Source organism: Leptonychotes weddellii, chromosome 10 (genome assembly GCF_054177405.1).
Source record: "Leptonychotes weddellii isolate Sample4059 chromosome 10, ASM5417740v2, whole genome shotgun sequence".
Taxonomy (NCBI): Eukaryota; Metazoa; Chordata; class Mammalia; order Carnivora; family Phocidae; genus Leptonychotes; species Leptonychotes weddellii.
This window is the reverse complement of record NC_138378.1, coordinates 78,512,627-78,538,705: the sequence shown is the minus strand read 5'-3', so window position 1 is coordinate 78,538,705 and position 26,079 is coordinate 78,512,627. Positions and strand designations below refer to the sequence as shown.

Sequence of the window (26,079 nt, the reverse complement as noted above, 5' to 3'; positions counted from 1 at the left end):
CGGGACTCGATCCCGGGACTCCAGGATCATGACCTGAGCCGAAGGCAGTCGCTTAACCAACTGAGCCACCCAGGCGCCCAGGGTCATTCTTATTCTTTTAAATCTGGTTTCTGATCCTACCTCATAATGACTACCTGAGAGTAAGTTTCTCAAGAAGTGCTTTTTGAAAGAAAAAAGTTATTTAAACTCTCTGAGCTTCAGGTTACTCATCTATAAAGTGGTTATAATAATAATAACAATGCTGGGGCGCCTGGGTGGCTCAGTTGGTTAAGCAACTGCCTTCGGCTCAGGTCATGATCCTGGAGTCCCAGGATCGAGTCCCGCATCGGGCTCCCTGCTCAGCAGGGAGTCTGCTTCTCCCTCTGACCCTCCCCCCTCTCATGTGCTCTCTCTCTCTCATTCTCTCTCTCAAATAAATAAAAAAAAAATCTTTAAAAAAAAATTAAAAAAAAATAATAATAACAATGCTAATAATGGAAATAATTCTTACATGAATGAAAGTGGTACATTACACTTTTTATATTTATATGAAGGAAGATATATTATGTTCTGGAAAGACTGAAAAATCATGAAAAACATATATTACAGAACTAAGAAGAAATATATAGATATTAGCGAAAACTGGGATATGTAGCAAGCATCAGGGCATAATAAGTTCACTAATAAATGAAATTCTGTATCATATATGCAATATGATGGGAGTATTGCCTACCCTATTTTGCTGAATACTACTAACCAAAACACAGCCCACAATAGAATGAGTTCCTAGCCAGTGCATATAGACAGAGAAGATATATCAGTAAAAATTGCCAAACAAGCAGCAAATGCCATAAATGTGAATGTAGAGGTAGCCACAATTTTTGTAGACAAATATTTCAATAAAATCTGGTACAAAGTAGAGAGGGAAATAGTAAGTTTAAAGGAATTCCGTTATGGGTTCATTCACATTTTTTCTGAATATTACCCAGCAAGTAACAGGTACTAGGTCTAGTAGAAATAGATGTTTCAACTGAACTCTACCTCTGAAACTAATAATATACTATATGTTAATTAACTGAATTTAAGTTAAAAAATAAATAAAATCAGAAGAAAACAATAAGAAAGACATATATATTTCAATATAATCATATAACAAAAGCGAACACTTAAAAAACATCATGAAGGTTTTTATATTCATCCAAAAATTTATTTTAATCATCTTCAACATCCAGGAAAATGTCACCCTCAAAGCCTAAAAAAGCCATCATCACTAAAATCAAATTAAAAATTTTTTAATGTAGGAAAACCCAAAGGACTCCACAAAACTGTTTTAGATAAATGTGAAATTAGAGATGTGGGGCTTGATTTTTTTCTTTTCTTGTTAGGTTGCTAACTAAGATCTAAAAACAGATGTGTGCCCTCTGTGTTGGGAAGAAAATAACTGTAGAGATGAGAAGCAGCCTTATGATTCAATCTAGGAGATGCCAATTTTTAAACAAACTTAGTCTGATTTTTAATAGGCAAAACATCTACATAGCTTAAAAATCAAAATGAAATAAAACCAAGGGGCACCTGGGTGGCTCAGTCATTAAACGTCTGCCTTCGGCTCAGGTCATGATCTCAGGGTCCTGGGATCGAGCCCCACGTCGGGGTCCCTGCTCGGCAGGAAGCCTGCTTCTCCCTCTCCCACTCCCCCTGCTTGTGTTCCCTCTCTTGTTGTGTCTCTCTCTGTCAAATAAATAAACAAAATCTTAAAAAAAAAGAAATAAAACTGAAAATTCTGTTTCTTCCATCCCCCCTTAGATAGCTACTTTTATTAGTTGCTTGTTGATAGGAAGCATCTTTTCTAAATTGTATTTCTAAAATGTTTACATTTTAAACTTTTAAGTGCCATCTGTGTTCGGGGGGCAATAACAAAACCCAAACAGCTGAGTATGACTTTTCTGTAAGCTGCTTTTCCTGGTGAGGCCCTATTCTGCCCTTCCTTTCCTGCCTTGTCTATTAATGGAAGTGTTTGCTAAAATCAACTTTGTTTTGCCCTGCTCTAAGCAGATTTCACTTTATGCTCTTTCTGTTTTAATTTAAAATCTTTGGTTCCCTTCAACATTCCATCCTAAACCACCTCTTTTTTTCTTGAGAGCTCCTCTACTCTTCCCCTTCATTCTTTTTTTTTTTTTTTAAGATTTATTTATTTATTTTGGAAAGAGAGAGGGAGAGAGAGAAGCAGACTTCCCGCTGAACACGTAGGGAGCCTGATGCAGGGCTCCATCTCAGGAGATCATGACCTGAGCCGAAGGCAGATATTTAGCCGCTCAACTGACTGAGCCATCCAGGCGCCCCGCCTCCCCTTCATTCTTATTATTTTCTCCTCCCCCTTGGTTCCTGTTGGCCTGTGTTGAGGGAAGCAATCCTGAACTTCCTTACCTTTTAAGACTTGCCTCCCCAGAGCCCACTCTTCTCCATCCTCTTTCCCTGATTTCCTTTTTCACCCACACCGGGTAGAAAACTTCAAATCATGTGACTCTGACTTTCTGAACAGCACTAAATTTAAAATACTACAGTTGAAATATTAGTGGAGGGACCATTTCAGATGAAACATCTTGGTAAATATTGCTAGTTTTCTACATAACTGAGGTTTTCTCTCTTTCTGTTGAAACACTCTCAAGAAATCTCTGATTTCATTTTCCCCATGGGTGCCCTTTAAGGCTCAATATTAGAAAGTAAAGGGACCAGAGAGAACAACCAATCTAACATCCTAACATAACAGACAAGGAAAAAACAGATTTTGTGAGTCAATGACTCATCCAAAGTCACACAGCTAGTAAATGCCAACGTCAAAACTGAAATGAGGTCTCAGATTTTTAGTTCAGTACTTTCCCCCATTAGTCTGTTCTATTTTGAATCTACAACTAAATTTAGGGTAAAAAAAAAATCCAATGAAAAACTTTTAAAAGTCTCTTTCCTTACCAGACATGGTTAGAGAAGAAGAGGAAACATCCACTGCAGAAAAAAGGGATGAGGAGCCGATACTAGAGGGTGTCGGAGCGGCTGAAGCCAAGGAATACATGTGTCCAGTACGAAGGTCACCGGTCACTGGTCACTTGCGATGATCCAAATTTATTTACAGACAACTCCATGGAAACCCCAAGATTCTACCAGGTGGTGGTAGGTTTGGTGGGAGAATGATGTCACAAAGCAGGCAGTTTAAAGGTATGAGGGAGCCAATGGGGAGGTCAGATTTGCAACAAGAAGACGGGATTGGGTGGAAGGAGTGGTAGGAGAGCTAAGACAACACCTAAGTGGTACCTAATCTTACAAGACAGTTGTGATAGTCTCACTTTCCCCAGGATCTTATGTTAGGGGAATCATCTCAACGTTTCTTAGAGATGTTCATTAATATAATTACCTGATAGTTATTTATATTCTATATATCATATTTTATCTTGTGTATTCTACATTTATAATTATATATACAGTTAATTAACATCCTTAGAGGCAAAGGAAAGGCACATCTAGGTTGAACAATTACGGGTGTTCTGAAATAATAGTCAATCTGATTAGTGAACCTACTGCAGCTTTTAAGGAGCAAAGGAAGGGATTAAAGAGGTCTTTTGGTAATTTGGTTAAAGAATAGGGTGAAGTTCGTTGAATGCACCTTGTGGGGAACGATGTGGTGCAGGCTCTTCTCTTTCATTCTTCTCCTTGAATCCTAACTTTCTTGGACTGCGCTGGGCTGGGCCAGGTTGGACTTAGATCTCTCTTCTCTCTTTCATCATGGGCATTGTTTCTGGGACAAGCCTTGATCTTGCATTCTTACACTCCTGGATGTTACTTCTGGTCAACTTCCAGCAGCAGGAGTCTTCTTTTCAGTGCCTGATGCTTCCCAAAATGAATTCTGCCCATTAGAAGCAAATACCAGAGAGCTGGAGGACACAGCTGATTGCAGACCTTTCCTTTTCCAGCATTTGGTTGCAATTCTTTTGCCCATAATTCGCTACCTCTGGCTCTTTGGGCCACACGGGCATCCTGCCATCCCGTTCTTTTATAGGTAAAAGGCATTGGTGGCACTTGGGATACTTTCCCTTTCTCCTTCTCAGTTAAGTGTATCCAGTGTGGCAGTTACTGTAGCCTCCACCCCCCCTTGCAAACAGCCACTGTAGAATCTTGGGCCTCTAGGATTCTCTGCCTGCCATGCTTGGGTGCAAGATCAGGCAAAATGAAGAGGAGAATAGTTAGAGAAAGAAGAGGACATTCTTTGAGGATAGGGAACATGCGTGGGAAGAGTACAGGAAAAAAGAGATTCATGTGGATTTTTGCTTTCTGTGAGAAATAAATTGACATTGGGACACCTGGGTGGCTCAGTCGTTAAGCATCTGCCTTTGGCTCAGGTCATGATCCCGGGGTCCTGGGATCAAGCCCCGCATCAGGCTCCCTGCTCAGCGGGGAGCCTGCTTCTCCCTCTGCCTGCCACTCCCCCTGCTTGTGCGCTCGCTCTCTCTCTCTGACAAGTAAATAAACTCTTAAAAAAAAAAAGTAAGTTGACACATTTTGGCCTCATTTTGTATTAACAGAACATGCAATTATATACATGTTCATATACATATAAATGTAAATTTATATATACATATTAGTATAACACTGACATAACAATTATAATATTAATTCATATACAACATATTGATTATAATGTAACTTATATAATAACATATTTTAGTATTTAATATCTTATAGTCATTAAATTATTTATGCAACTAGATAGTGCAGCAACTGCCATGAACTCTCTACACTAAAGAGAATGATCTTAAATATATTTTTTCACTTTTTTGTCATATTACCTCATTTATATCATTGATTGGTATGTTTGTAGAATATAGGTTTTTTTTTTTAAAGATCTTATTTATTTGTCAGAGAGAGAGAGAGAGCACAAGCAGGGGGAGCTGCAGAGAGGGAGAAGCCGGCTCCCTGCCTAGGTCTGGATTTTCTTGTATCAATTATAACTGAGTTTGTTGTGTTTTTTAGCACATTGGAAGTGCAAGACCAATATACCTTTTGTAGTTTCTGATAGATTTAAGTCACCTTTTATACATTATCATATCCGTAGATATATGTACCAGTCATACTTTTTGGCCACTCTATGCCTATTGAATATTTTTTTCATAAATTCCAAAAGAATATTTTATGATTGAGCACCAAATTTGAATGTACCTAATTGTAAGTTTGCAAACGTGCTGTGCTATCTTAAATCTTTTCTTTTTCCAAATAGCAATTTGATAATACTGACCTGTTTTACATTACGTGTAAGTTTTCAGAATTGTAAGTGCTTATGGACTTAAACTTGGCTAGAATATGACTGTCCCAGAAATGTTAAAGCTAGTGATCTTTTTACCCATTCATTTAATCATTTACTCAATAACTGATCTTCCTGACCCTCAGTTTGTCCAGATCTCAAGTGGTTGTGAAGACAAACTGTGTATATAAAATACTTTCAGAAATTAGAAACTAAAAAATAAGTAACAAAAGTAACAAAAAAACCAAGCTATTATAGCTGGAATTCAGTACTCTATTCTGCCTTCAGACCTACTACAGGACATGCTGTCCTTTGCTGTTCCATGTATAGCAGAAATTCAGAGTTTTTCTACCAGGTACAGATCCCTATGCCTGATACTGTGTGGCAACCTTAGACTTGAGCTTTTACTCTTATCTCTCTTAGTTATTTTTTTGTTTTGTCTATAACCTAAATACCTACTGTCAACCTCTAATGTGAAACATAGTGCATGATAACAATCCAATAATAGTTTCACCGTGAGTGGGAGTGCAGGCTGGTACGGTATTTTTGGAGGGTAGTGAGGCAGTATCTTTCAAAATTTTAAGTCTACATATCCTTCACTCCAACAGTTCTATCTCTAGGGATTTAGATATAGACGTATACATATTTCAGGGCATTTACGTTGCAGCCTGTCTGTAACAGAGAACAAAAACCTGAAAGTAACTAAAAGTCCATCAATATTGGACTGGATATATAGATTATGTTTCTTATAATCAATGAAATACTATGCATACCAGGCATTAAAAAGAACAGAACGGATGTATGCATAAATTGACTGGGAAAATCAGTACCCAAGATAGATTGTAGGATACATATACTAACTGCTTTTGTATAAAATAGGAGATATCCATATATGTACAAGTGTATACACACACACACACACACACACAATAAGTATGAATGTGAGCAGTTGGAAAATATCTGGAAGAACCACACAAGGAACTGGAGAAGTGAGACTTAACTTTCATTCCTTATCCTGTACTATTTGAATTCTTAAGTGTACGTACACGCTCATCGAACTTGTGCTACCGGCCCCCAGCTTAGGAGGGCACTGTGGTTCCCTGACTCCTGTTTAGTAATCAAACTACAGTCGGCCAGCCAGCGTGGTGACGTCATCACGTCTGTCGGTGGCGCGTGCGCAGTAGTAAAGGGCCCGGGAACTGCGTGGGTTGCTGCCTATTCGCTTCCGGTCCGGGATCTTGTTTTGGCACCGAGGGCCCTGGGCTGGCGGCTTTGTCGCTCTTGCCGTTGGGTGGGCGGCATCTTGGGGCCCAGATGAGCCAGTGGCATCATGCCCGCGGCGGCTGGGGCCAGGGACGGGCGTTCTCTGGACGTAGCTCAGCCAAGAAGAAGCGCGGAAACCACGTCCCGGAAAGGTAATCCGCCTTGGCCCCTGGGCGTGGCCCTCCAGCTCGGAGCTCCCGGGCCTGGGCTCCATCGCTTGTGGTGTCTATCTGCCCCAGTCCCCGCCGAGCGCTTGGCGGGTCCGCCCTAGCTGGGAGGCAGTGATGTTCTCGCTGCTCCGCCCACAGTATCTGATCATCTGTGAGGTTCTGATTTCTCCCCATTCTGTTAAAAGCGAGGCTCTGGCCATTGCTTTTCCGGTAAAATGCAGAGGGACGGCTTTTTAAGATGGGACTGCCAGTGTTGGGGACACCCCTTAATTACCAGATTGGAGTCTCCCACAATTCCTCGTGCCGTGTTATTTTGGCACAGCAAATATGACTAATAAGAACCAAGTTCGAGTGAAAAAAACCCGCCAGGACGTCCGAACTTTCCACCGAAAAAGTTGATTTTATATTGTTTCCAGGAATCACGGGGATCACATACTGTTGCTTCCTAACACGTCTCATTTGATGACCGCTGCTTCTGTACAAATGTTTAATTTTGAGACCTTGCTCGTGTGTGCATTGAACTCTTGTATTCCTTGAGACCTTCCTTTCCTACATCAAGTCCCCTTCATTTTATCTCCTGAATATCTTTAATCTGTCAGCTTCTCTCTGTCAGCATCCTAAGACAGAATTTGCCTGATCTGTTGCAGTTAGGTCCTGACTAGTGTACGTGTATCTACTCTTGTTGCCTTCCAATCCATTCTTCACACAAGAAGTCCTTTTAATAGACTAGTTCGAATATTGCTCATAAACATATACCAAAAACATTGTTTTAAGAATAAAAAGAAACTGGGCGCCTGGGTGGCTCAGTCGTTAAGCGTCTGCCTTTGGCTCAGGTCATGATCCCAGGGTCCTGGGATCGAGTCCCACATTGGGCTCCCTGTTCCGCAGGAAGTCTGCTTCTCCCTCTTCCACTCCCCCTGCTTGTGTTCCTGTTCTCGCTGTCAAATAAATAAATAAAACCTTTAAAAAAAAAGAATAAAAAGAAACTTTTTACACATAGTCTTTAAGACTCTGCATATTCTAGACTTCTCTCTTGCTTCTCCAGCCCCATCTTGTGCCACTTTTGTCCTCACTTTCTGTGCTTCAGCTGTACTGAATTAACCTTAGTTAACTAACTCATCCTACAGACATCAGCTCAAATAACTCTTTTCACTGTGACTCCTAACATTACTAAGTGAAGTTCACGGTCCCTTTTCTATCAGGTTGTCTTTTAAAATATGAACTTGAAGTTCCCTATTGACTGATTTTGATGGCATCAGTTGTATAAGGACTAAAAATAAACTGTGAAGTGAAAGAATTGAATTTAAATGATTTCAGCAGGTATGTATTAATGACATCTTAGTAATCAGGATTAGTCTAGGTTTTATCAGGGAAACAAAAGTACTGGCCAACTCTGGTTTTAGATCTTCCCTATTTGTTGAGACCTTTGCACTGTTTTGTTGCCTTGTATCTAGGACGGTAGAAGTTGTTACTAAGTGGTGTTGAATAAGTGGAACAACAAAATTCAAAGCAAAGAGGAGGGGACCTATTGTGTTGGCTATGGTTTCCATTTACAAGGAGCCTTCATTTTATGCAGGGACATGGGCTAACATAAAATTTGGCTAACAAAAAATGTATTAATAGGTGGAAAGACTACCTCCCAGTTGGACAACGGATGCCTGGGACTCGTTTCATTGCTTTCAAAGTTCCTTTGAAAAAGGTGAGCAAAAGTTGATTCAGTATTTCACAAATCCGAATTCATGATGTAGAACACTGGTGCTCAACCATGTCACACTCCATCCCCCCCCCTTTTTTTTAAGTTTTTATTTTTTATAGTAATCTCTGTACCCAATGTGGGGCTTGAACTCATGACCCAAAGGTCAAGAGTCCCATGCTCAGGGGCGCTTGGGTGGCTCAGTTGGTTAAGTGTCTGACTCTTGATCTCAGCTCACGTCTTGATCTCAGGGTCAAAAAAAAAGTGGGGGTGCCTGGGTGGTTCAGTTGGTTAAGCGTCTGCCTTTGGCTCAGGTCATGATCTCGGGGTCCTGAGATCGAGCCCATGTCAGGCTCTCTGCTCATCTGGAGCCTGCTTCTCCCTCTCCCTCTGCCTGCCGTTCTTCCTGCTTGTGCGCTCTCTCTCTCTCTCTCTGTCAAATAAATAAATAAAAAAGAGTCACATGCTCTACCAACTGAGCCAGCCAGGCACCCATCCATTGTCCCTTTTTAATAGCAAATACTTTGTTATATCCCCTTTACTATTCTGAAATAAAATTCATAATAAATACTACTTCCATACTTAGTTTTAAAGAAAAAAATCAATGTAATGCTGAAACCAATAATATAAACAATAAATAAAGTAACTTATAATAAAGTAATATGTATTAATTTCAATATGTAGGGGCACCTGGGTGGCTCAGTTGTTAAGCGTCTGCCTTCAGCTCAGGTCATGATCTCAGGGTCCTGGGATCGAGCCCCACATCGGGCTCCCTGCTCCACAGGAAGCCTGCTTCTCCCCCTCCCACTCCCCCTGCTTGTGTTCCCTCTCTCTCTGTGTCTCTGTCAAATAAATAAAATCTTTAAATAAAAAAAATAATAATTAAAAAAAATTTCAGTATGTAAATATTTGGGCATGACTATATTAGAAATAAAAACGTAGTCAGTTAACTTGCACCATGAATACAAAAACTGCAAATGCAGATTGAACTAGGTGGATTTTCTTGCCTTACTGGCAGGAATTTCCATGACAGTGAACAGCTCTTAGTAGATTTTCAAATAAAACAAAGTATACGACCTTTCCTTGGCTGATACTGTGATTACTATCTTGGAAAATTCAATGTACTTTAAAACTAGGCAAAAAAACTCTTGTATTTATTTGTGAAATGAAGTTAGATTTTAAGGCTTAGATAATTATGAAACAGTTTTTCACCTGTATGAGCATTGAACAGGATATTCAAAAGTCATGGTCCGCGTGGCCGCCGAGGCACGATGTGGAGGGGGCAGCAGCACCTACAGGCCTGTCACCGGGCTCTTGGAGGTGCAACAGAGCCTGTGAGGGGAAGATGAATGAAGATCGTCCTGACATTTTCCGAAAACTCTCCGAGGATGGCTGCGATAAAACCACTAGGAGCACAAGTGCATGTAATGAGCATTTAGGTAGCTGCAGGTGAATGTTCCAGTCCATAACTAAGGTGGTAGAAAATTCTTCATTGCCTCAAAGGCGTGCAATTGGAATGAAAAATGAAGAATTGGTTAAGAAGACATGAAGCAGATGATGAAAATTAATATTTTTATTTAACACTGATCACTCACAGTAAGCTATGTAGAAAAATAAGTGTTGGAATACTTTTATTTTATTATTATTATTTTTTTAACATTTTATGTATTTATTTGAGAGAGAGAGAGAAAGAGCACAAAGCAGGGGGAGGAGCAGAGGGAGAGGGAGAAGCAGACTCCCCGCTGAGCAGGGAGCCCGACGTGGGGCTTAATCCCAGGACCCTGGAATCATGACCTGAGCCGAAGGCAGGTGCTTAACTGACTGAGCCACCCAGGTGCTCCTGTTTGAATACTTTTAATTGCAGGGCAATAAAGTGTCTTATCTAAAAAAAAAAAAAAAAAAGGTGTGAGACACATTTGTAGGATTGTATGAATTTGGCAAGATTTCTAGCACCCATGATCCGCATTGACTAAATGCTAATAAGACCTCTTCACTCCCATCATCATAACCAAACCCCTTCCCCCCCCAAAAAAAGAACCCCAATGACCTGGATTAGTAAGTCAGGATTTCAGCATGGAAATTCTGAAAATTGTGTTTTTGTTTGAAATAAGGAATAGGTGGGAAAAGCATTTGGCCAGTATAAAAAAAGCGAGAAGAGACTCATGTCTCATTAAACTGCCCACCATAGAATGGATTGGTATCTGAAAAAGCCCACTTTGAATGTATTGGGAATTTATTTAATTTGTGACTCATAGGTCAGAGTTCCTTTCTCACCTATTATGTCAGTTCTTCTGCATCTGGACTTAAAAACTAGTCTTTTCATATAGGTAAACATATGGTTCTTACATCCATCAACACAAGCGTGGTGCTGTTGAATAAGTTGAATAGTGTTTGGCATATAATAAATATTAGCCAATATTTGTGGAATGAACCCCCCCCACTTGTGGTTACTGTGAATTATCTCCTATATTTCTTCTTTTCTCTGTGCAACTGTCCTAATTCCCTAACTCCCTACTCCATGGCCTCTAAATGTGGATTCCTGAGTTCTACCAGGGTCCCTGCTTAGCCCCTTGCCTAAAAGTACATCAGCAAGATAGAAGATAGGAAGACTCTGCGGTTTCCCTTCCTTCACACAGCCACAAATCTTTCTTGGATGATATAGTGATAAAAAGCCTCCTCCTGGCTCTGTATACTCAGGTTATCTGTATTCAGCATTGGGATTATTTAGGCACCGTAAAGGGAGTTACAGAGCTGCGTAAGCACCCCAGTGCAGGTCTTATTCATGCTTAGAGTCAGGGAGTAAAATGTCACATTGATTTCCTGTGTGTTTTATGGAAGTCACCCAAAGAAAAGCAGCCCCAATACTTGACTGTCACTTCTCATGCACATTGGAATTTAAAATAGAATATGTTAAGTGTCACATAAATGCCATGGCAAGAAATACCAAGGAATTCAAAGGAGGGGGAAATGATAACAGGAAGGCTTCCTAAAGGGTTTGTGACTTAAATTAGTTACCTAAAGTTAGTTGTTCACATGGCTAGAGATTATATATGATCCATCAGCTCCAAGTGTGCAAGAAGCTTATTGGAGAGATTGTATGTATGCCTTGTTGTAATTAATTTACTCTTCAAAAGTTTCACAGTATTATGTGGAAGACTCAACATCATCAATCTGTCAAATCTTCCTAAGTTTATTTGTTATAAATTTAACATCATCTCAAATAGGCCGATTCTACAACTCATAAAGAAAAGTAAACCTAAATAGCCAGGAAAATTCTGAAAAAGAAGAATAATGGTGGAAGTAGATCATGTAGCCCTGCCAGGTATTAAGCCTGTATTAAAAGTGTTGCTAGAGGGGCGCCTGGGTGGCTCAGTCGTTAAGCGTCTGCCTATGGCTCAGGTCATGGTCCTGGGGTCCTGGGATTGAGCCCCGCATCGGGCTCCCTGCTCGGCGGGGAGCCTGCTTCTCCTTCTCCCTCTGTCTACCACTCTGCCTACTTGTGCTCTCTCTCTGTCAAATAAATAAATAAAATCTTTAAAAAAAAAAAAAAAGTGTTGCTAGAGCACGGGATTTTTAGGGCAGTGAAACTATTCTGTGTGATACTATAAGGGTAAATACGTGTCATACATTGATCAAAACCCATAGAATGTACAATACATAATGATTTGTAACGTAAACTGTGGACTTTGAAAATGACGTGTCAGTGTTGGTTCATTGATTATTCTAACAGATGGACCACAGTGGTTTGGAATGTTGATGGGGGAAAGCTGTGTGGGGTAAAGGAGAGAGGGTATAAGAAGGAACTCTGCTTTCTGCTCAGTTTTGCTTTGAACCTAGAACTGCTCTAAAAACTAGTCTATTAATCACCGCCCCCCAAAAAAGCGTGTTGCTCGCATTTGAATAACCAAACAGATCCATGAGCAGAGTATGTAAATAAGCCAAATACATAAAAGAATGTTTAGCAATAAAAGCCACCCTCCGTATATATGAGTATTCAAGAAGTATTTAGAAGTACCTATTTAGGGGCACCTGGGTGGCTCAGTCGTTAAGCGTCTGCCTTCGGCTCAGGTCATGATCCCAGGGTCCTGGGATCGAGCCCCACATTGGGCTCCTTGCTCAGCAGAGAGCCTGCTTCTCCCTCCCCCACTCCCCCTGCTTGTGTTCCTTCTCTCGCTGTGTCTTTCTCTGTCAAAATAAATAATTAAAATCTTTAAAAAAAAAAAACAAGAAAGAAGTACCTATTTATGGGTGTTCCACATGGAGCTGGAGATACAGTGGTGGGCAAAATTGATGCAGTCCCAGCCTTCTGGGAGTTAAAGTCTGGTTAGGAGATCAACATACAACAAAACACAAATAAATACATTAGAAGTGAGCTTATTTTCTTCCCTCTCATCTCTAGAAGAAAGGATATAGCTTATAAATTTCAGCAGAATGGAAACTTTGCTTTGAATCTCATTGTGTGTTGGCATCACAAGGCTTGAATAAATGGAAAAGGATTTTAAGCACATGTTTGCTATTTCTCTCTAACAGAGTTTTGAAAAGAACCTTGCTCCAGAAGAACGTTTTTCACCCTTGGATCTTTTTAACAAAATCCAAAAACAGAATGAAGAACTTGGACTAATTATTGATTTAACTTATACTCACCGCTATTATAAACCAGAGGTAAATGGAACCCTTCATTGAAAAGAACCTACTTTCTGATACTGTAATAATGCTTAGTAATTCAGGAATTATCATCTTATGCTAAGGTGAATCCTGGGTTTCTTCCATGGGTAATAATTCAAAAAGGGAACTTGGTGGTTTCCTTAAGTACGTATTTCTAATTGGTGTCTCAAAATGAGAATAAAGACATGAATTAAACTGTAATATGGGACAGTAGGCTATGTGCTGAAGAAATTTTATAAGCTTCCATGTTCCATATTTTGAAAATGAAATAAGCTTTCAGTAAGAATAGTAGCAGCCCTAAAAGGAAAGAAATGAATATCCATTATGTCTTTAGCACTTATTTTAAGCAGTTGCCTGAGCATGTGAGTATCATGGTAAAAGACAACTGCTCTCTAAATTTCATGCTTTTCTTTTCCTAATATCTCTTGATAAAAGACAGAAGCCCATATGATCTGTTGGCCTATGTGGCATATCAGTGGGATGGAATTATCCTTCTGACCAATTTCATGGCCTTGTACAACAGTAACACCTAATGTTTATTAATATTTGTAAATCAGTTGGCTATTTAAAAAGTACTTTTACATGCATTAACTTAGTTAATCCTCACAATAGTCATTTGCTGATGAAGTAGTAGGAGTACTGGTATCTCCTGAGTGCTTACTCTGCGCTCTGCTCGGGGGATAGATGATTATTACAGTTGCTAATTTTATAAATGATAAAACTTGAGTCTCAAAAAAGGAAGAATTGACACTTAAATTCAGTTATTCCTCTTGTTTTTTTTTTTTTATTGTGGTCAAATATACATAAATAATTATCATCTTAACCAATCATAAGCATTCAATTCAGTGGCATTAAATACATTCACAATGTTGTGTAACAATCATCACTGTCTATAACCAAAAGTTTTTCATCATTCTAAAGGAAAACTACACCCATTAAACAAATAATTCCACTTCCTCTCCCTACAGCAGTAACCTCTGTGGTAGTTTCTGTCTCTGTGAATTTGACTATTCTAGGTACTTCATGTGAGTGGAATCCTACAATATTTGTCCTTCTGTGTCTGACTTCATTAAACATAATGTTTTCAAGGTTCATCCATGTAACAAAATGTCATTCCTTTTTATGGCTAATAAATACTCCATTATGTATACATTCCATATTTTGTTTATCTGTTAACCTTTGATGGGCACTTGAGTTGTTTCCACTTTTTGGCTATTGTGAATAATGCTGCTGTGAATGATGGTATACCAGTATTGAGTCAGATCCCTGCTTTCAGCTCTTCTAAATATATATGTAGGCGTGGAAGTTACTGGATCATATGGTAGTTCAACGTTTAGAAACCTTTGAGAAACCATCAAACTGTTTTCCAGTGTCGTTTTGTTTTTAAACAGTTATCACAAATTTTAAACATACACAGAAGTAGACATAATACTGTGGGTAAACATTGTACACCCATGAACTCATCCAGCTTTAATCTTTACTAATTGATGGCTATCATGTTTCATCTGTATATCTACTGATTTCACCCCATTCTGTGTTATTTTGAAGCAGATACCATATATCATATAGTTTCACCTGTACATTTTTGGTATATATATTTAAAATACAGGACTTTTATTTTTTACTGTCATTATTTAACATTAAATATCCAGTCAGTACTCAGATTTTTAATTGTCTTTTAAATGTCATAAAAAAGGTTTTTTAAGAGTTTGAATTAAATCCAAATAAGGTCCACACTTTGCCTTTGATAATTAGGTCTCTGAAGTTCTATTTAGTCTGTAGATTCTCCCTCCACGTCTCTCTCACTTTCTTTTTTATCCTCTGGTGAATTTTATTTTTTTAAGAAACCAGGTAGTTCATTCTGATTTGATGATTCCTTCCGCATGTCTTGTTAACATATTCTTCAATCCTTTTATTTCCTGTAAATTGGTAGTTGGACCTAGAGGCTTGATCAGATTCAGGCTTGAATTTTTTTTTTGCAAGACAGTTTCAGAGGTGATGATGTGTTCTTCTGTGGAGACATAAAGTGATTATCTCTTTTTGTGATACTAGTAATCACTGATGATTGATATCTACACCTGTTAATTCATTTGGGACTTCAGAAAATAGTGAATTCTATTCCTTTTTCATTTATTAGCTGGGTATATTTCTATCAAGAGAAGCTTCCCCTCATCATCTATTTGGTTGACCAGTTACAGAGGCATGATTCTTTTATTTAACAGGTATCAAAATAATGAGTTGATTCACTAATATCCTCCAGTGGTGACCAATAAATTTTATTTACTTTTTGTATCATTATTACTTCATTGCAGTTATTATTCTCATTGAGGCACAAATGGAGGCCCTATCTTTGCCCAGTTGCTTCTCAGTGTTTCTCATTAGAAACTCAGTGCTCCTGAGTCTTTTAGACATGACATTAGTTGTTTCTAGGCTTTTTCTGTGGTCAGGGCTAGGAAATGTGTATGTTTATTTTTAATATAAAATAAATCATAGGTTCATACTGGTACTTTCCATTTAAATTCAGAACTATAGGATTTTCACTTAACCACTTCTTTTATTGGTGTCTAATTTCTCCCACCTCAAGAATACCAGTTCTCAACAGTGCCTGCAATTTGCTTTATCTTAAAATTCAAATCCAAGTTTTTCTGATGCTGTTCTACTGTTCTGCTTAAATCACAGCTGCTTTATGACCCTTAAAATATAAAACATTAAGTAAAACTACTTACATAATTCATCGTTTTATATGCATTCATTCACATGGAGTTGGCTTTCAGGCTTGTATGCCTATTGCCTATCCATTCTGTAGGGTTTTTTTGTTTTTGTTTTTTTCCATTCTGTAGTTTTAATGAAAATCAGATGATACTTCCCGGTTGGAACAGCCTGGGGAAAAAATGGCTCTTTTATCAGAATTACTGACAAACTATGTTTATTAATAATCTCTTGGTTTATAGTCTGGCTTCTCTGATTATTTTTTTACTTCTTTCCTTACAAATGAAATAATACATATTTTCATGGTTTTGCCTTACAGGACTTCCCAGAAACTATTCCTTACTTAAAAATTTATACAATTGGGCATCAGGTGCCTGATGATGACACTATTTTTAAATTCAAATGTGCTGTTAATGAGTTTTTAAAAGAAAATACAGATAATGGTGAGTTTGGTTTTTTTCCCTTACCTGAACTTTGGTATGCATTTTGAATGGGTTTGGGATTTTTACTATTTTTAATAGTTTTAACATTAGGCCTGTTGTATATGATAATGTTAAGGTAGAAATGTCAGATGGTGCGGATAGAGTGAGGTGTTTTTCCTTTCATAGTCACAAATAATTTAGTTTGAGAAGTGGTTTTAATGAGAAATGTGAATGAACTAGCTTCCTCCTCTCTTTTTAAAATATGTGACTGGGAAATATATACTAAAATAAAAACATTCTTTTGTCTTATTTATTGGTTCAGAGGTGACAGGCGGGGGAAAAGGTTAAGGGTGTCAGGGTATTGGGTCAGAGGTATGGGAAGCATGGCTTGTGTGACCCTCTGCTGAAAACAAGGAAAAAAGATGTCAAGGTTTTAGGGTATATAAGAGAGACAACAAAAGGAAAAGGTTTGGAGACGGAGCCCTGGAAGCAGAGCAGAACAAGGCGCACCAGTGGGGCAGCGTCCCCATCGTGCGCATTTCAGATACTCCTGCCGGTTTTCCCCTTTGGGCACAGATGCAGGGGGACACGACCACCTCTCATTCAGACAGAAGGGCTTTAAAAAGCTGGTGGTTCTTGTTCCTGCCTTAAGATCTACCTTACTGTGTGGGAAATAGATCTTAGTAAGCTATTAGCTTCTGAATTTTAAGGATCCACCTACCTATTTCTGGCATCTGGCTATCAGAAAGAATGTGGTATTTGCCCTATTTTAAGACTGAGGAATCCTTTGTCCTTGGAAAGCCACTGACTTAAGGACCAAGTGTGCTCATTTTGTTCTTTTTCTAACTTAAGCTTGAGGAGCATGTGTTTTGTTAAGTAAATATGACAGAATAAATATTCCATATATACATATACATATACATATATACATATATACATATACATAAACAGGGAGTAGGGGAGAAAAAATAGAGATGGAGGTGGGAAAATAGGGGGTGGGAGGTGAGAGAGAGAAAGAGATGGGAATTTCACGTAATTTTTCAGACTGTAACCTGGTTGCCTGATGCAGGCCCCAGCTCTCACATATCTTAAGGCCTGTTTCCAGATCTTGCCTGTACTTTAACTTTAAAACTTGAGAGGCTCGGCCCTGCCTCTGACAACCACGTCGTCTAAGGAGGAGGTCGATTCTGTGATTGGTGTTACCGTGTCTCGGAAACATTACCTCGGAAGACGGAAGGCGTTCGGGAGCAGCTGCCGTCCTGCCCGCGGCTTCCCGGCTCCCGCGCGTGCAGCTGCCCCCCGCTGTCCCTTCTGTTCTGCGAGGGCTGGAGGTCCGTCCGAGGCCGCGTGAACGGCTCTGCAGACCTTGTTTGTTCACACGCTCTCCCGTGTTGGTCGTCTGCCTGTGTGGTGCTGCCTTCGCTCTGCTCTCTGCCCTGGCGGTCTCCGGGGCTTGCTTAGGATCCATTTTGGCTACCTCTGCTCTAGGCCCCTCCCACAGATACCAGGCTCCCCGATGAAGAGGACACAGACTCTCCACTGCCTAGAACTGGTAGAGACTCAGAAAATATGTTGGTTCGGTAAATGCCGAGAGCCTTTTAGATTTGTTGGTAGGGCACGGGGATACAGAGGTGATAGCAGTCTGTGTTCATTAGAAACTAACAGTTACCTGGGAAGATGAACGGGTGGTACCTATAAGACAGTGGGTTAATTATAATAAAAGAATTAAGTGCAATTAAGGAATATGGAGGAGAGGTTGAGGGAGGTCTGACTGAGGAGACCACATTTGAGCTGGGCTGTGGGGAAGAGGATTTTGCCAGAATGAGAAAGGGAATGTCCCGGTTTGGGGAACAGGTGCAAAAGGCGTAGGCCTTGACCTTGTGCCCGGGAGTGGCAGCCTCTGGAATGACCAGAGGATGGTGTGAAAGGGCGTAGAATTCACATGTTCATTTTCAACAAACATTTATAGGACACTTTTTAAGTTAAAGGCACTGTTCTAGGAAGCAGGAACAGAAGAAAGTTCTTGCCCTTTTATACTCTGCATTCTAATGGGGGAGGGGGATAAATAAGTAACTATATGAAATGTCAGATGGTGATAAGGTGCTTTGGAGAATAGCAAACAGGATTCAGAAGTGATGGCGTGTGTTGGGTGATCAGGGAGGGCCTCTCTATTAAGATGTCATTTGAGTAAAGCCTTAAAAGAAGTGAGGAACCATTGGCTATCTGAGAAGTTTGGGGGGACAGTGTTCCAAAGCAGAGGGAACAGTCGGTGCAGAGCCCCTGAGGCATGACTATGCTGGCATGTTTGAGTAAGGAGGCCAGTGTAGCTGGAGTGGGGAACGTGTGTGAGGTCAGGGTGTAGAAATGGGATCTGAGAGGTTGGCAGGGGGCAGGAGGAGGTGGATCATGGAGGTCCCTGTTAAGTCCTAGTTTGAATCATTGTGGTCATGCAGTTCAGTTGGAGAGACTGATGATACCGTTTATAAAGAGTTCTAAATGCTGTGCTAAATGGAGGTTTTTAAGCAAGGGAGCAACCCTACGAGTTTATATTTTAGGAAGATCACCTCTTCCATATGAAGAGGTAGGGAGATAGTAGCTCGGGCAGGAGAGGACGAGTGCTTTCCTACCAGACACCTCCTAGTCACAGACATACATTTTGCAGAGATCAACTACACCTGATTGTTTTTGATTTAATTTCTCACATAATTTTTTAATTCATTTTATTTTTTAAGATTTTATTTATTCATTTGAGACAGAGAGATGGCAGAGAGAGCACACGAGCAGGGGGAGAGGCAGAGAGAGAGGGAGAAGCAGGCTCCCTGCTGAGCCAGGAGCCCAACATGGAGCTCAGTCCCAGGACCTGGAGATCATGACCTGAGCCCCTGAGCCGAAAGCAGATACTTCACCACCTGAACCACCCGGGCGCCCCTCGTGTAATTTTTTTTAATGATGGACTAAGAAATACTATGGCACAGGTTGGAAGAATCTTAGACTTGATTCTAGTCTTTGTTCTGTCTGCCTGCTGTGCAGCTTGGGCTTACATCTCCAGTTCTCACTTTTTCATCGTAAAATACGAACAGTGCTGCTTCCCCAGGTGCTTCACCAGCACACAGACTGTGGTGTGTGAGGAGCAGCAAATGAGAGAAGGGATGGAAGCGCTTTGGGGATTCGTGAGTCCCGCAGAAACTGTTCTTTTTCATATTCAGTATCCAAAGAAAAGGCATTTGATTTGTCTCCCTCAAAAACAAGTTTCATTCTTCTAGCCTGGTTTTTTTTTTCTTTTTGCTCTCATTTTCTATAATTAAATCAGTTGCTGATGGACATCCTATGTTAAGAAGCTGGGTTCCTCTCAGTGCCATTTTAGCTGTTAGTACCTGACCAGGCTTTCTCCAGTTGACACGATTGCAGCTAAGAGGGGCTATGCAGAATTTCTCAGAGGCAGTGAATTTCTGCTTTATGTTAGATAATTCTTTATAGTGTATTCCTAAAATAACACACGCTCTATCAGTTATTCCTCTTCAGGGGAGTGGTAGTGTTGTGGCAACTAATAAATGGTACTCTAAGGAAAATTGTAGCAATGTATCTACTTCACTTACTTAACTCCGTATTCCTTGTTTTGTAGACAAACTCATTGGTGTTCATTGTACCCATGGTTTAAACAGGACTGGCTATCTCATCTGCAGGTGAGTTGCCAACCCCAAAAGACAGACCACGTTTAAGTTGTTTTGTTTACAATAGTAGTGTAAGCTAGTTGCAAACAATGCAGTTGGTATGGAAAGGTATGAAGTAGAAAGCAGTCTTGCTCCTCACCCAAAGATTACCACCAGTAATAATTTAGTCTGTATTTTTTCAGACTTAAAAATGCAGAGAGATACAAGTATATACATGTAATTTAATGGTGTAATACTTTAGATACCCCGTTTTATAATTTAATATATTGTGGGCATCTTCCTGTGAAAGTATTTGGAAACCTCGTTCTTTTTTAGAAGCTGCATTGTTCCTTTGCTTCCTGATGAACATAAAAGTCAGAAGTTTTTAATACTTTAAAACACTGAATCAGGGCGCCTGGGTGGCTCAGTTGGTTAAGCGACTGCCTTCGGCTCAGGTCATGATCCTGGAGTCTCTGGATCGAGTCCCGCATCAGGCTCCCTGCTCAGCAGGGAGTCTGCTTCCCCCTCTGACCCTCCCCCCTCTCATGTGCTTGCTCTCTCTCATTCTCTCTGTCTCAAATAAATGAATAAAATCTTTTAAAAATGAAAAAAAATAAAACACTGAATCAGTGAACATTCCTGTATGAACAAATTTGAATATATATGCTATTTTCTCAGATAATTTCACTCAGAATGGAATTTTTGAATCAAAGAATTTATACATTTGTTCATTCAGAAAAGACTGAGCATCTGTTCTCTGTAAGCACCGTGCTGGGTGCAAGCAGAAAGACTTCAGAGACTCGACTTGCTTTTTGTGAACTCTTAACAGTCTAGAGAGAGAATAGACATTCAGGAATCACACAAATGCATGTGGAATTAGAGCTCTGACAAATGCCAAGGAGAGGGACATGGTACATAAGAGCATGTTAATAGGAGGGATTTGACCTTAGCATGGAGAATACAGAATGTTTCTTTGGGGATGTTTGGGCTGATATCTGAAGGATGTTGAGGTATTAACCTATTAGACACTGGGGAGAGAATTCTGGGCATAAGGAACAGCAAAGACTGATAATAGGAAAGCATATGCTGTGTTGGAACGAGCCAGGGAGGCTGGGCCATGGGAAATACGGTGTTAAAATGGAGCTGAAAAGTTAAAAAAAAAAAAAAGGTTGGGGGTGGGAGTGCCTGGCTGGCTCAGTAGGGAGAGCATGTGACTCTTGATCTCAGGGTCATGAGTTTGAGCCCCGTGTTGGGTGTGTAGACTACTTGTTGTTCGTTTTTGGGGGTTTTTTTGAGATTAGTTTAAAAAAAAAGTTTAAAATGAGCTGGAGGGGCACCTGGCTGACTCAGTCAGAAGGGCATGTGACTCTTGATCTTGGGATCTTGAGTTCAAGCCCCACATTGGCCATAAAGATTACTTTAAAAAAAGTTTAAAATGGAGCTGGAAGTATGGGGAGGAGCTAGATCATGCAGGTCTGTGTTTAGACTTTATCTTAAGAGTAATTGAAAACCACTGAACTTTTTTTTAAGGGTGAGTATATAGAACATAATCAAATTTGCATTTTCAAGCCATCGTTTTGCTGCTAACTGGAGAATATGCTGCAGGGGTGGGGGGAAGAATGGAAGCAAGGAGAAAAGTTAGGCTTTTGTAGAAATCAAGGCATGATGGTGGCTTGGACCAGGGTGTGGTGGTCATTTGGGTAGAAGGATGTGGACATATTCTAGAGATGCACATTGTTAGGACTTGGTAGTATGTTGCAGATGAGGGTGAGGGAGAGATGGCTGGTGGTGAGAGTGACTCCTAAGCTGCTTCTGGCCCATACAGTTGGTTAGATGGTATTTAGATTTGATGTTAATATTCTTCCCAATTTGTCTTTTGCTATTGTTGGTTCCTGATAAATACTCTGTCATATTAAGTCTCCTGTTTCTAGTATACAAAACACTTTGATAAAAATGACTGTTGTGGGGTGCCTGGGTGGCTCAGTGGGTTAGGCGTCTGCCTTCGGCTCAGGTCATGATCCCAGGGCCCCAGGATTGAGCCCCATGTTGGGCTTCCTGCTCAGCGGGGAGTCTGCTTCTCCCTCTCCCTCTGCCCCTCCCCCCTGCTCTGCTCTCTCACTCTCTCTCAAATAAATAAATAAAATCTTAAAAAACAAAACCAAAAAAACAAAAATGACTGTTGTATTTTTATCAGATACCTTTTTAAAGTCTGCCAATTTGGTCCTGTATTTTCTTCTCTTTCATTTATTAATTAAAATTGTTGTGTTAATGTAAATAATTATATTAATAGATTTGCTAAAGTTGGGTCATCCTTGGAATAAAGCCTTTTTGTGGTCATGATATATCATTCTTTAATAATTATTGGATTAGATGTGCTAATATTTTCTTAGGATTTTTAGATCTATATTTGTAAGTGAAATTGGACCTTTTTTGAAAACACTTGATTTTTTTCTTTTCATATATATAAATGACTTGAATTATGTTGTTTTATTAGATATTTGATTGATGTACAAGGCATGAGGCCAGATGATGCAATTGAATGTAAGTATGAGGGTTGTCACTATTGTTCCTTTTTATAAAAGTATATTTTCCTTTTATAAAAATGTAGATGAATTTCTCAAATTTTAGAAAAAAGAAATGTTTGTAATTCATTTGCTCTGACACAATACATTCTTTTGCCGAAAGTTTATAAAGGGATGTATCTGGAAATAGTGAGCTATAACTGCCTGAATAATTAGTCAGTGGATTTCAGCTTTGATCTGCTTTCTCTGGGAAAGATTTGCTATTTGTACAGTGATTTCTAACAGTTCATCTACTCTTCAGTATTCAATAGGTGCCGCGGACATTGCTTGGAAAGACAAAACTACATTGAAGACCTTCAGAAAGGTCCCATCAGAAAGTAAGTTGCATTTTATATGTGAGATCTCCGGTTAGGGAGATCTTTTTTTACATCATTTAAGTTGTACATATCCATTCTTCTTGTAGCTTATTTACTTGCTCGGGGAACTCTGAACAAACGGGGAGGGGAGGATGGGATTCTTATTTTCATGGGCCGAGATATCCTCACTAAATTGGCTACAGAATTTGGAAACCATTAATACTGTGTGGGAATGTTCTCTTTGAGGAATTGGGATTCCAGTGTATCCAGATCAAGTGGTTTTGAAGATGCAACACATATGATGGAACCTGTCCACACCACTATTAAGTCTGTTAACCAAGGACATTGGTATAACCTATATCAGACCCAAGGTTACCCAGTACCTTCTCGGCATTTCCACACCCAGACCCAGGATTTGCAACAGTCAGTAAGGTATCTCTGCTGTCCCCTTTCCTAGAATTGAAATAGAAATTTATATTGTAAATTATTGCAAACACATGAGAATGGTGAGAATTGATGTTTTCTAGCTGATCAGTGTCAGCTGATTAGAGGTATCATTTGCTCCATATTTTGCATTCAGGGCTGGAAAATAAAGTATAGGATGGGGAGTAATATGTGACTTTTCAGAGGCAGTTGGGAAAAGGACTTAGAAAATTGCATTGATTTTAAACTTAGTTTAAGCCAACAATTTGATGTGATTACCAAAAAGGACTTGCATTCTTAGGCTCTATTAATAGTGGTAAAGTTTGCAGAATAAAGAAGGTTGGTTTTTTTTTTTAAAGATTTTATTTGTTTATTTGAGAGAGAGAGCACATGAGAGGGGGGAGGGTCAGAGGGAGAAGCAGACTCCCCGCTGAGCAGGGAGCCCGATGCGGGACTCGATCCTGGAACTCCAGGATCACGACCTGAGCCGAAGGCAGTCGCTTAACCAACTGAGCCACCCAGGCACCCAGAAGGTTGTTATTTAAAGAGTAAATACAAATTATAGGAAAAAGTAGTAAAATTCCAGTGTGATGTAATAAATTTACTGATCTTGCTTTTGAAGCAATTAAATTTCAGTCATAATTTTCCAAATTTGTTGCATGTGTACTTAATAATTAGAATTTCTACACTTTATAGCTAATTTATATATGTATTTATAAAGTGAAAGCAGCTTTCTGTTTTTAAAAATAAATACCTTAATACTGTCTCACATCAACTCTGCAAGACTTGGGGAGAAAGTATTTGATTAGAAAAGTGTGGGCATTTATCTCTGTAGGGAAAGGCTGGAATAGCTCCTGGGAACCTACTGTGTGCCAAGGTGTTGTGGTGGGTAATTTAAATATGTTGTCTTAATTTACCTTGAAAACAAGCCATGAAAATGGAAGGTATTACCTCCATTTTATAAAGAAGTAAGAAATCCAAAGATGAAGCAATTTATCTGCTAAGGTTGTACAAGCAGAAGACAGTAGAACCAGAGTGTCTGTATTACTTTATAAAGCTTTTTAATATATTTTACTAAAACTAATAATAATTCATTACTTTTTGTCTTCTTTAAGAAAATTTTCACAGAACCAGAACGTTTACCAGAGAGGCCATGTCCCTCCTCCTGGTCCCCCTGGAGAGGACTATTCACAAAGGAGGTACTCTTGGAATGTAAAGCCAAACGCCAGTCAAGCAGCCCAGAATACAGTGTGGTATCCTGGCAGTTACTACAGACTGTCGTATCCAACCTATTGTGGATGGACTGAATGACACAAATCTGTCCTGGAAATCTCTCTGCAGATAGAGCAGGACTGAAGACCAGCTGGAGTGACTTTTTGTAAGATCAGGTCAAATGAGGTTTATAATCTGTTTTACTGCTCCCTCATGTGTTCAAACTTAAAGGAAAATTACATTGATACTTACCTCTTGGCTGATAAATTTGCAGTATTTGCAACAGTAAAGGAAATAATCTGTCATTCAGTCTTAAAATTTTAAAAAGGAAGATGGTATTTTAGAACTGAGAAAGTAATAAAGAATTTCCCTTGTAAATTATTTTCTTAAAAATTCTGTCTTTCTTATTGATGTATTTCTTTCTGACTAGACTTGTGATAGGAGTGTATGTGCAGAGATTTCTGGTGTTTTTGTCATGTTCTATTATTGACCCAATCATTAAGGCTATCTTTTTTTCCCCCTAACTGTTCAAGATTTCTATTAAAACCTACCTAAGAGACAATCTCTTTAAAATCTATTTGAAATTAGTAATTGTATTTTTGTGATTAGACGTTTTTTTCTTCGGCAGTCTGTTGTGGGACTTGACCAACTTCTTTCACTGAATTGTCAGATACACCATCTAACACAGGAATGGATAAACTTTTAGGTAAATTGACGGTCAGTTGGGCAAGAGAAACTGATAAACCAGAATGCTGGTTAATTTACCTGACAAGGTAATTGTTATCAACTGGGTAGAACTATTCAGAAAACTTGAAAACTTTTATAGACTACAAAAGTTCTTTAATGAACAGAATAGGACACAACACGTAAAGCCTGGGATATCTGGAAGACTTGTGGACAAGGATGGCTCCTTGTTTTATTGCTTCTCTGTTGAACCTGCTGGGATCTTTTTCCACTTGCCTCACGGTAGAGTGGTGCCTTGACCTTGACTTTCTCTAAGTTATCTTTTCTGCTGGTATACCTCTGGAACATGTAGATGGATCACTTGGGAGGTGTTAAATATTTTTAGCTGCAGAGGAAGCCAGAGACCTTAAGTTTGCTCCAGAAAGTGTCTCACCAACATGACATCATAAGCCTCAGTAGATATTCAATGAATACTGGGGCAGCTTGGCTTCATTTTTTTGAAGCCTCTGACTTTGAAGATTTGTATCCTAGAATGTCTCATACTGCAGGCGACAGGCATTTTCTTTATCCTCTTTTCCATATGAACAACATGTGGAACCTGACCATAGGGAAGTGCTCTAGTTCAACCAGTCCCTTGGCCTGTGAGTCATTAGCTCAGTCACGCCACTACCCTTCACCTGAGCGATGGCTCATGCATGAAGTGTTCCTCTGCCTGCCACAGGTAACAGACACACAAGTTCTTCTTGCTGAAAGGCTGCTCTTCTCTAAGTGTTGCCCAGGATACACCGTGAAGGCTCACATGGACTGAAACTTGAGCTGGACAGCTAAGTGGTGGGCCATAAAAGAACAAGCAGGGGCAGGCGTGGGAATCCAGCTACTCTGATAAGTTTTCCTTGGCAAGCAGTTTCTAAGGAGGACATTGCCAGCAGAAGTGCCATCATTAGAAGTACTGCTACCTTCAGAAAATGTGACCCTATTGTCCCCTTCCCATTTCAGACATCAACATGGTTTGTTAAAAAACTAGACTCCTTGGGCGCCTGGGTG

The 26,079-nt window shown here is 39.6% G+C and overlaps 2 protein-coding genes and 1 long non-coding RNA gene across 3 annotated transcripts in view; 1 reads left to right on the top strand and 2 right to left on the bottom strand.

Annotated features, from left to right (window-relative positions):
- Nucleotides 1–3,046, bottom strand: part of C10H2orf78 (chromosome 10 C2orf78 homolog) — a 7,651-nt gene extending 4,605 nt beyond the window's left edge. Inside the window, exon 1 of the mRNA XM_006747285.2 lies at nucleotides 2,947–3,046. Coding sequence (XP_006747348.2) covers nucleotides 2,947–3,046 — 100 coding nt within the window. The remainder of the gene's footprint in view (nucleotides 1–2,946) is intronic.
- A 3,407-nt stretch (nucleotides 3,047–6,453) lies between these two features.
- Nucleotides 6,454–24,928, top strand: DUSP11 (dual specificity phosphatase 11). Its single transcript, XM_006747284.3, has 9 exons — nucleotides 6,454–6,681; nucleotides 8,323–8,398; nucleotides 12,923–13,054; nucleotides 16,086–16,209; nucleotides 19,811–19,871; nucleotides 22,333–22,379; nucleotides 22,662–22,737; nucleotides 22,963–23,148; nucleotides 24,255–24,928. Exons 1-9 carry the CDS (start codon nucleotides 6,581–6,583, stop codon nucleotides 24,448–24,450), a joined length of 999 nt encoding a protein of 332 aa, XP_006747347.1. The 5' UTR covers nucleotides 6,454–6,580; the 3' UTR covers nucleotides 24,451–24,928.
- LOC145723927 (uncharacterized) lies at nucleotides 13,819–20,380 on the bottom strand. Its single transcript, XR_014149347.1, has 3 exons — nucleotides 17,411–20,380; nucleotides 15,784–15,937; nucleotides 13,819–15,068 (listed from the first exon to the last, which is right to left on the bottom strand). It is a non-coding gene; the product is annotated as an uncharacterized LOC145723927 (long non-coding RNA).
- Nucleotides 24,929–26,079: the final 1,151 nt, after the last annotated feature.

Excerpts from the sequence above, each read along its gene's own strand:
- DUSP11 (XM_006747284.3), top strand. The coding sequence starts at position 6,581 with ATGAGCCAGTGGCATCATGCCCGCGGCGGCTGGGGCCAGGGACGGGCG. Across the intron at positions 16,210-19,810 it reads AAAAGAAAATACAGATAATG|ACAAACTCATTGGTGTTCAT; the intron begins GTGAGTTTGGTT and ends CTTGTTTTGTAG. Across the intron at positions 22,380-22,661 it reads GCCAGATGATGCAATTGAAT|TATTCAATAGGTGCCGCGGA; the intron begins GTAAGTATGAGG and ends TCTACTCTTCAG.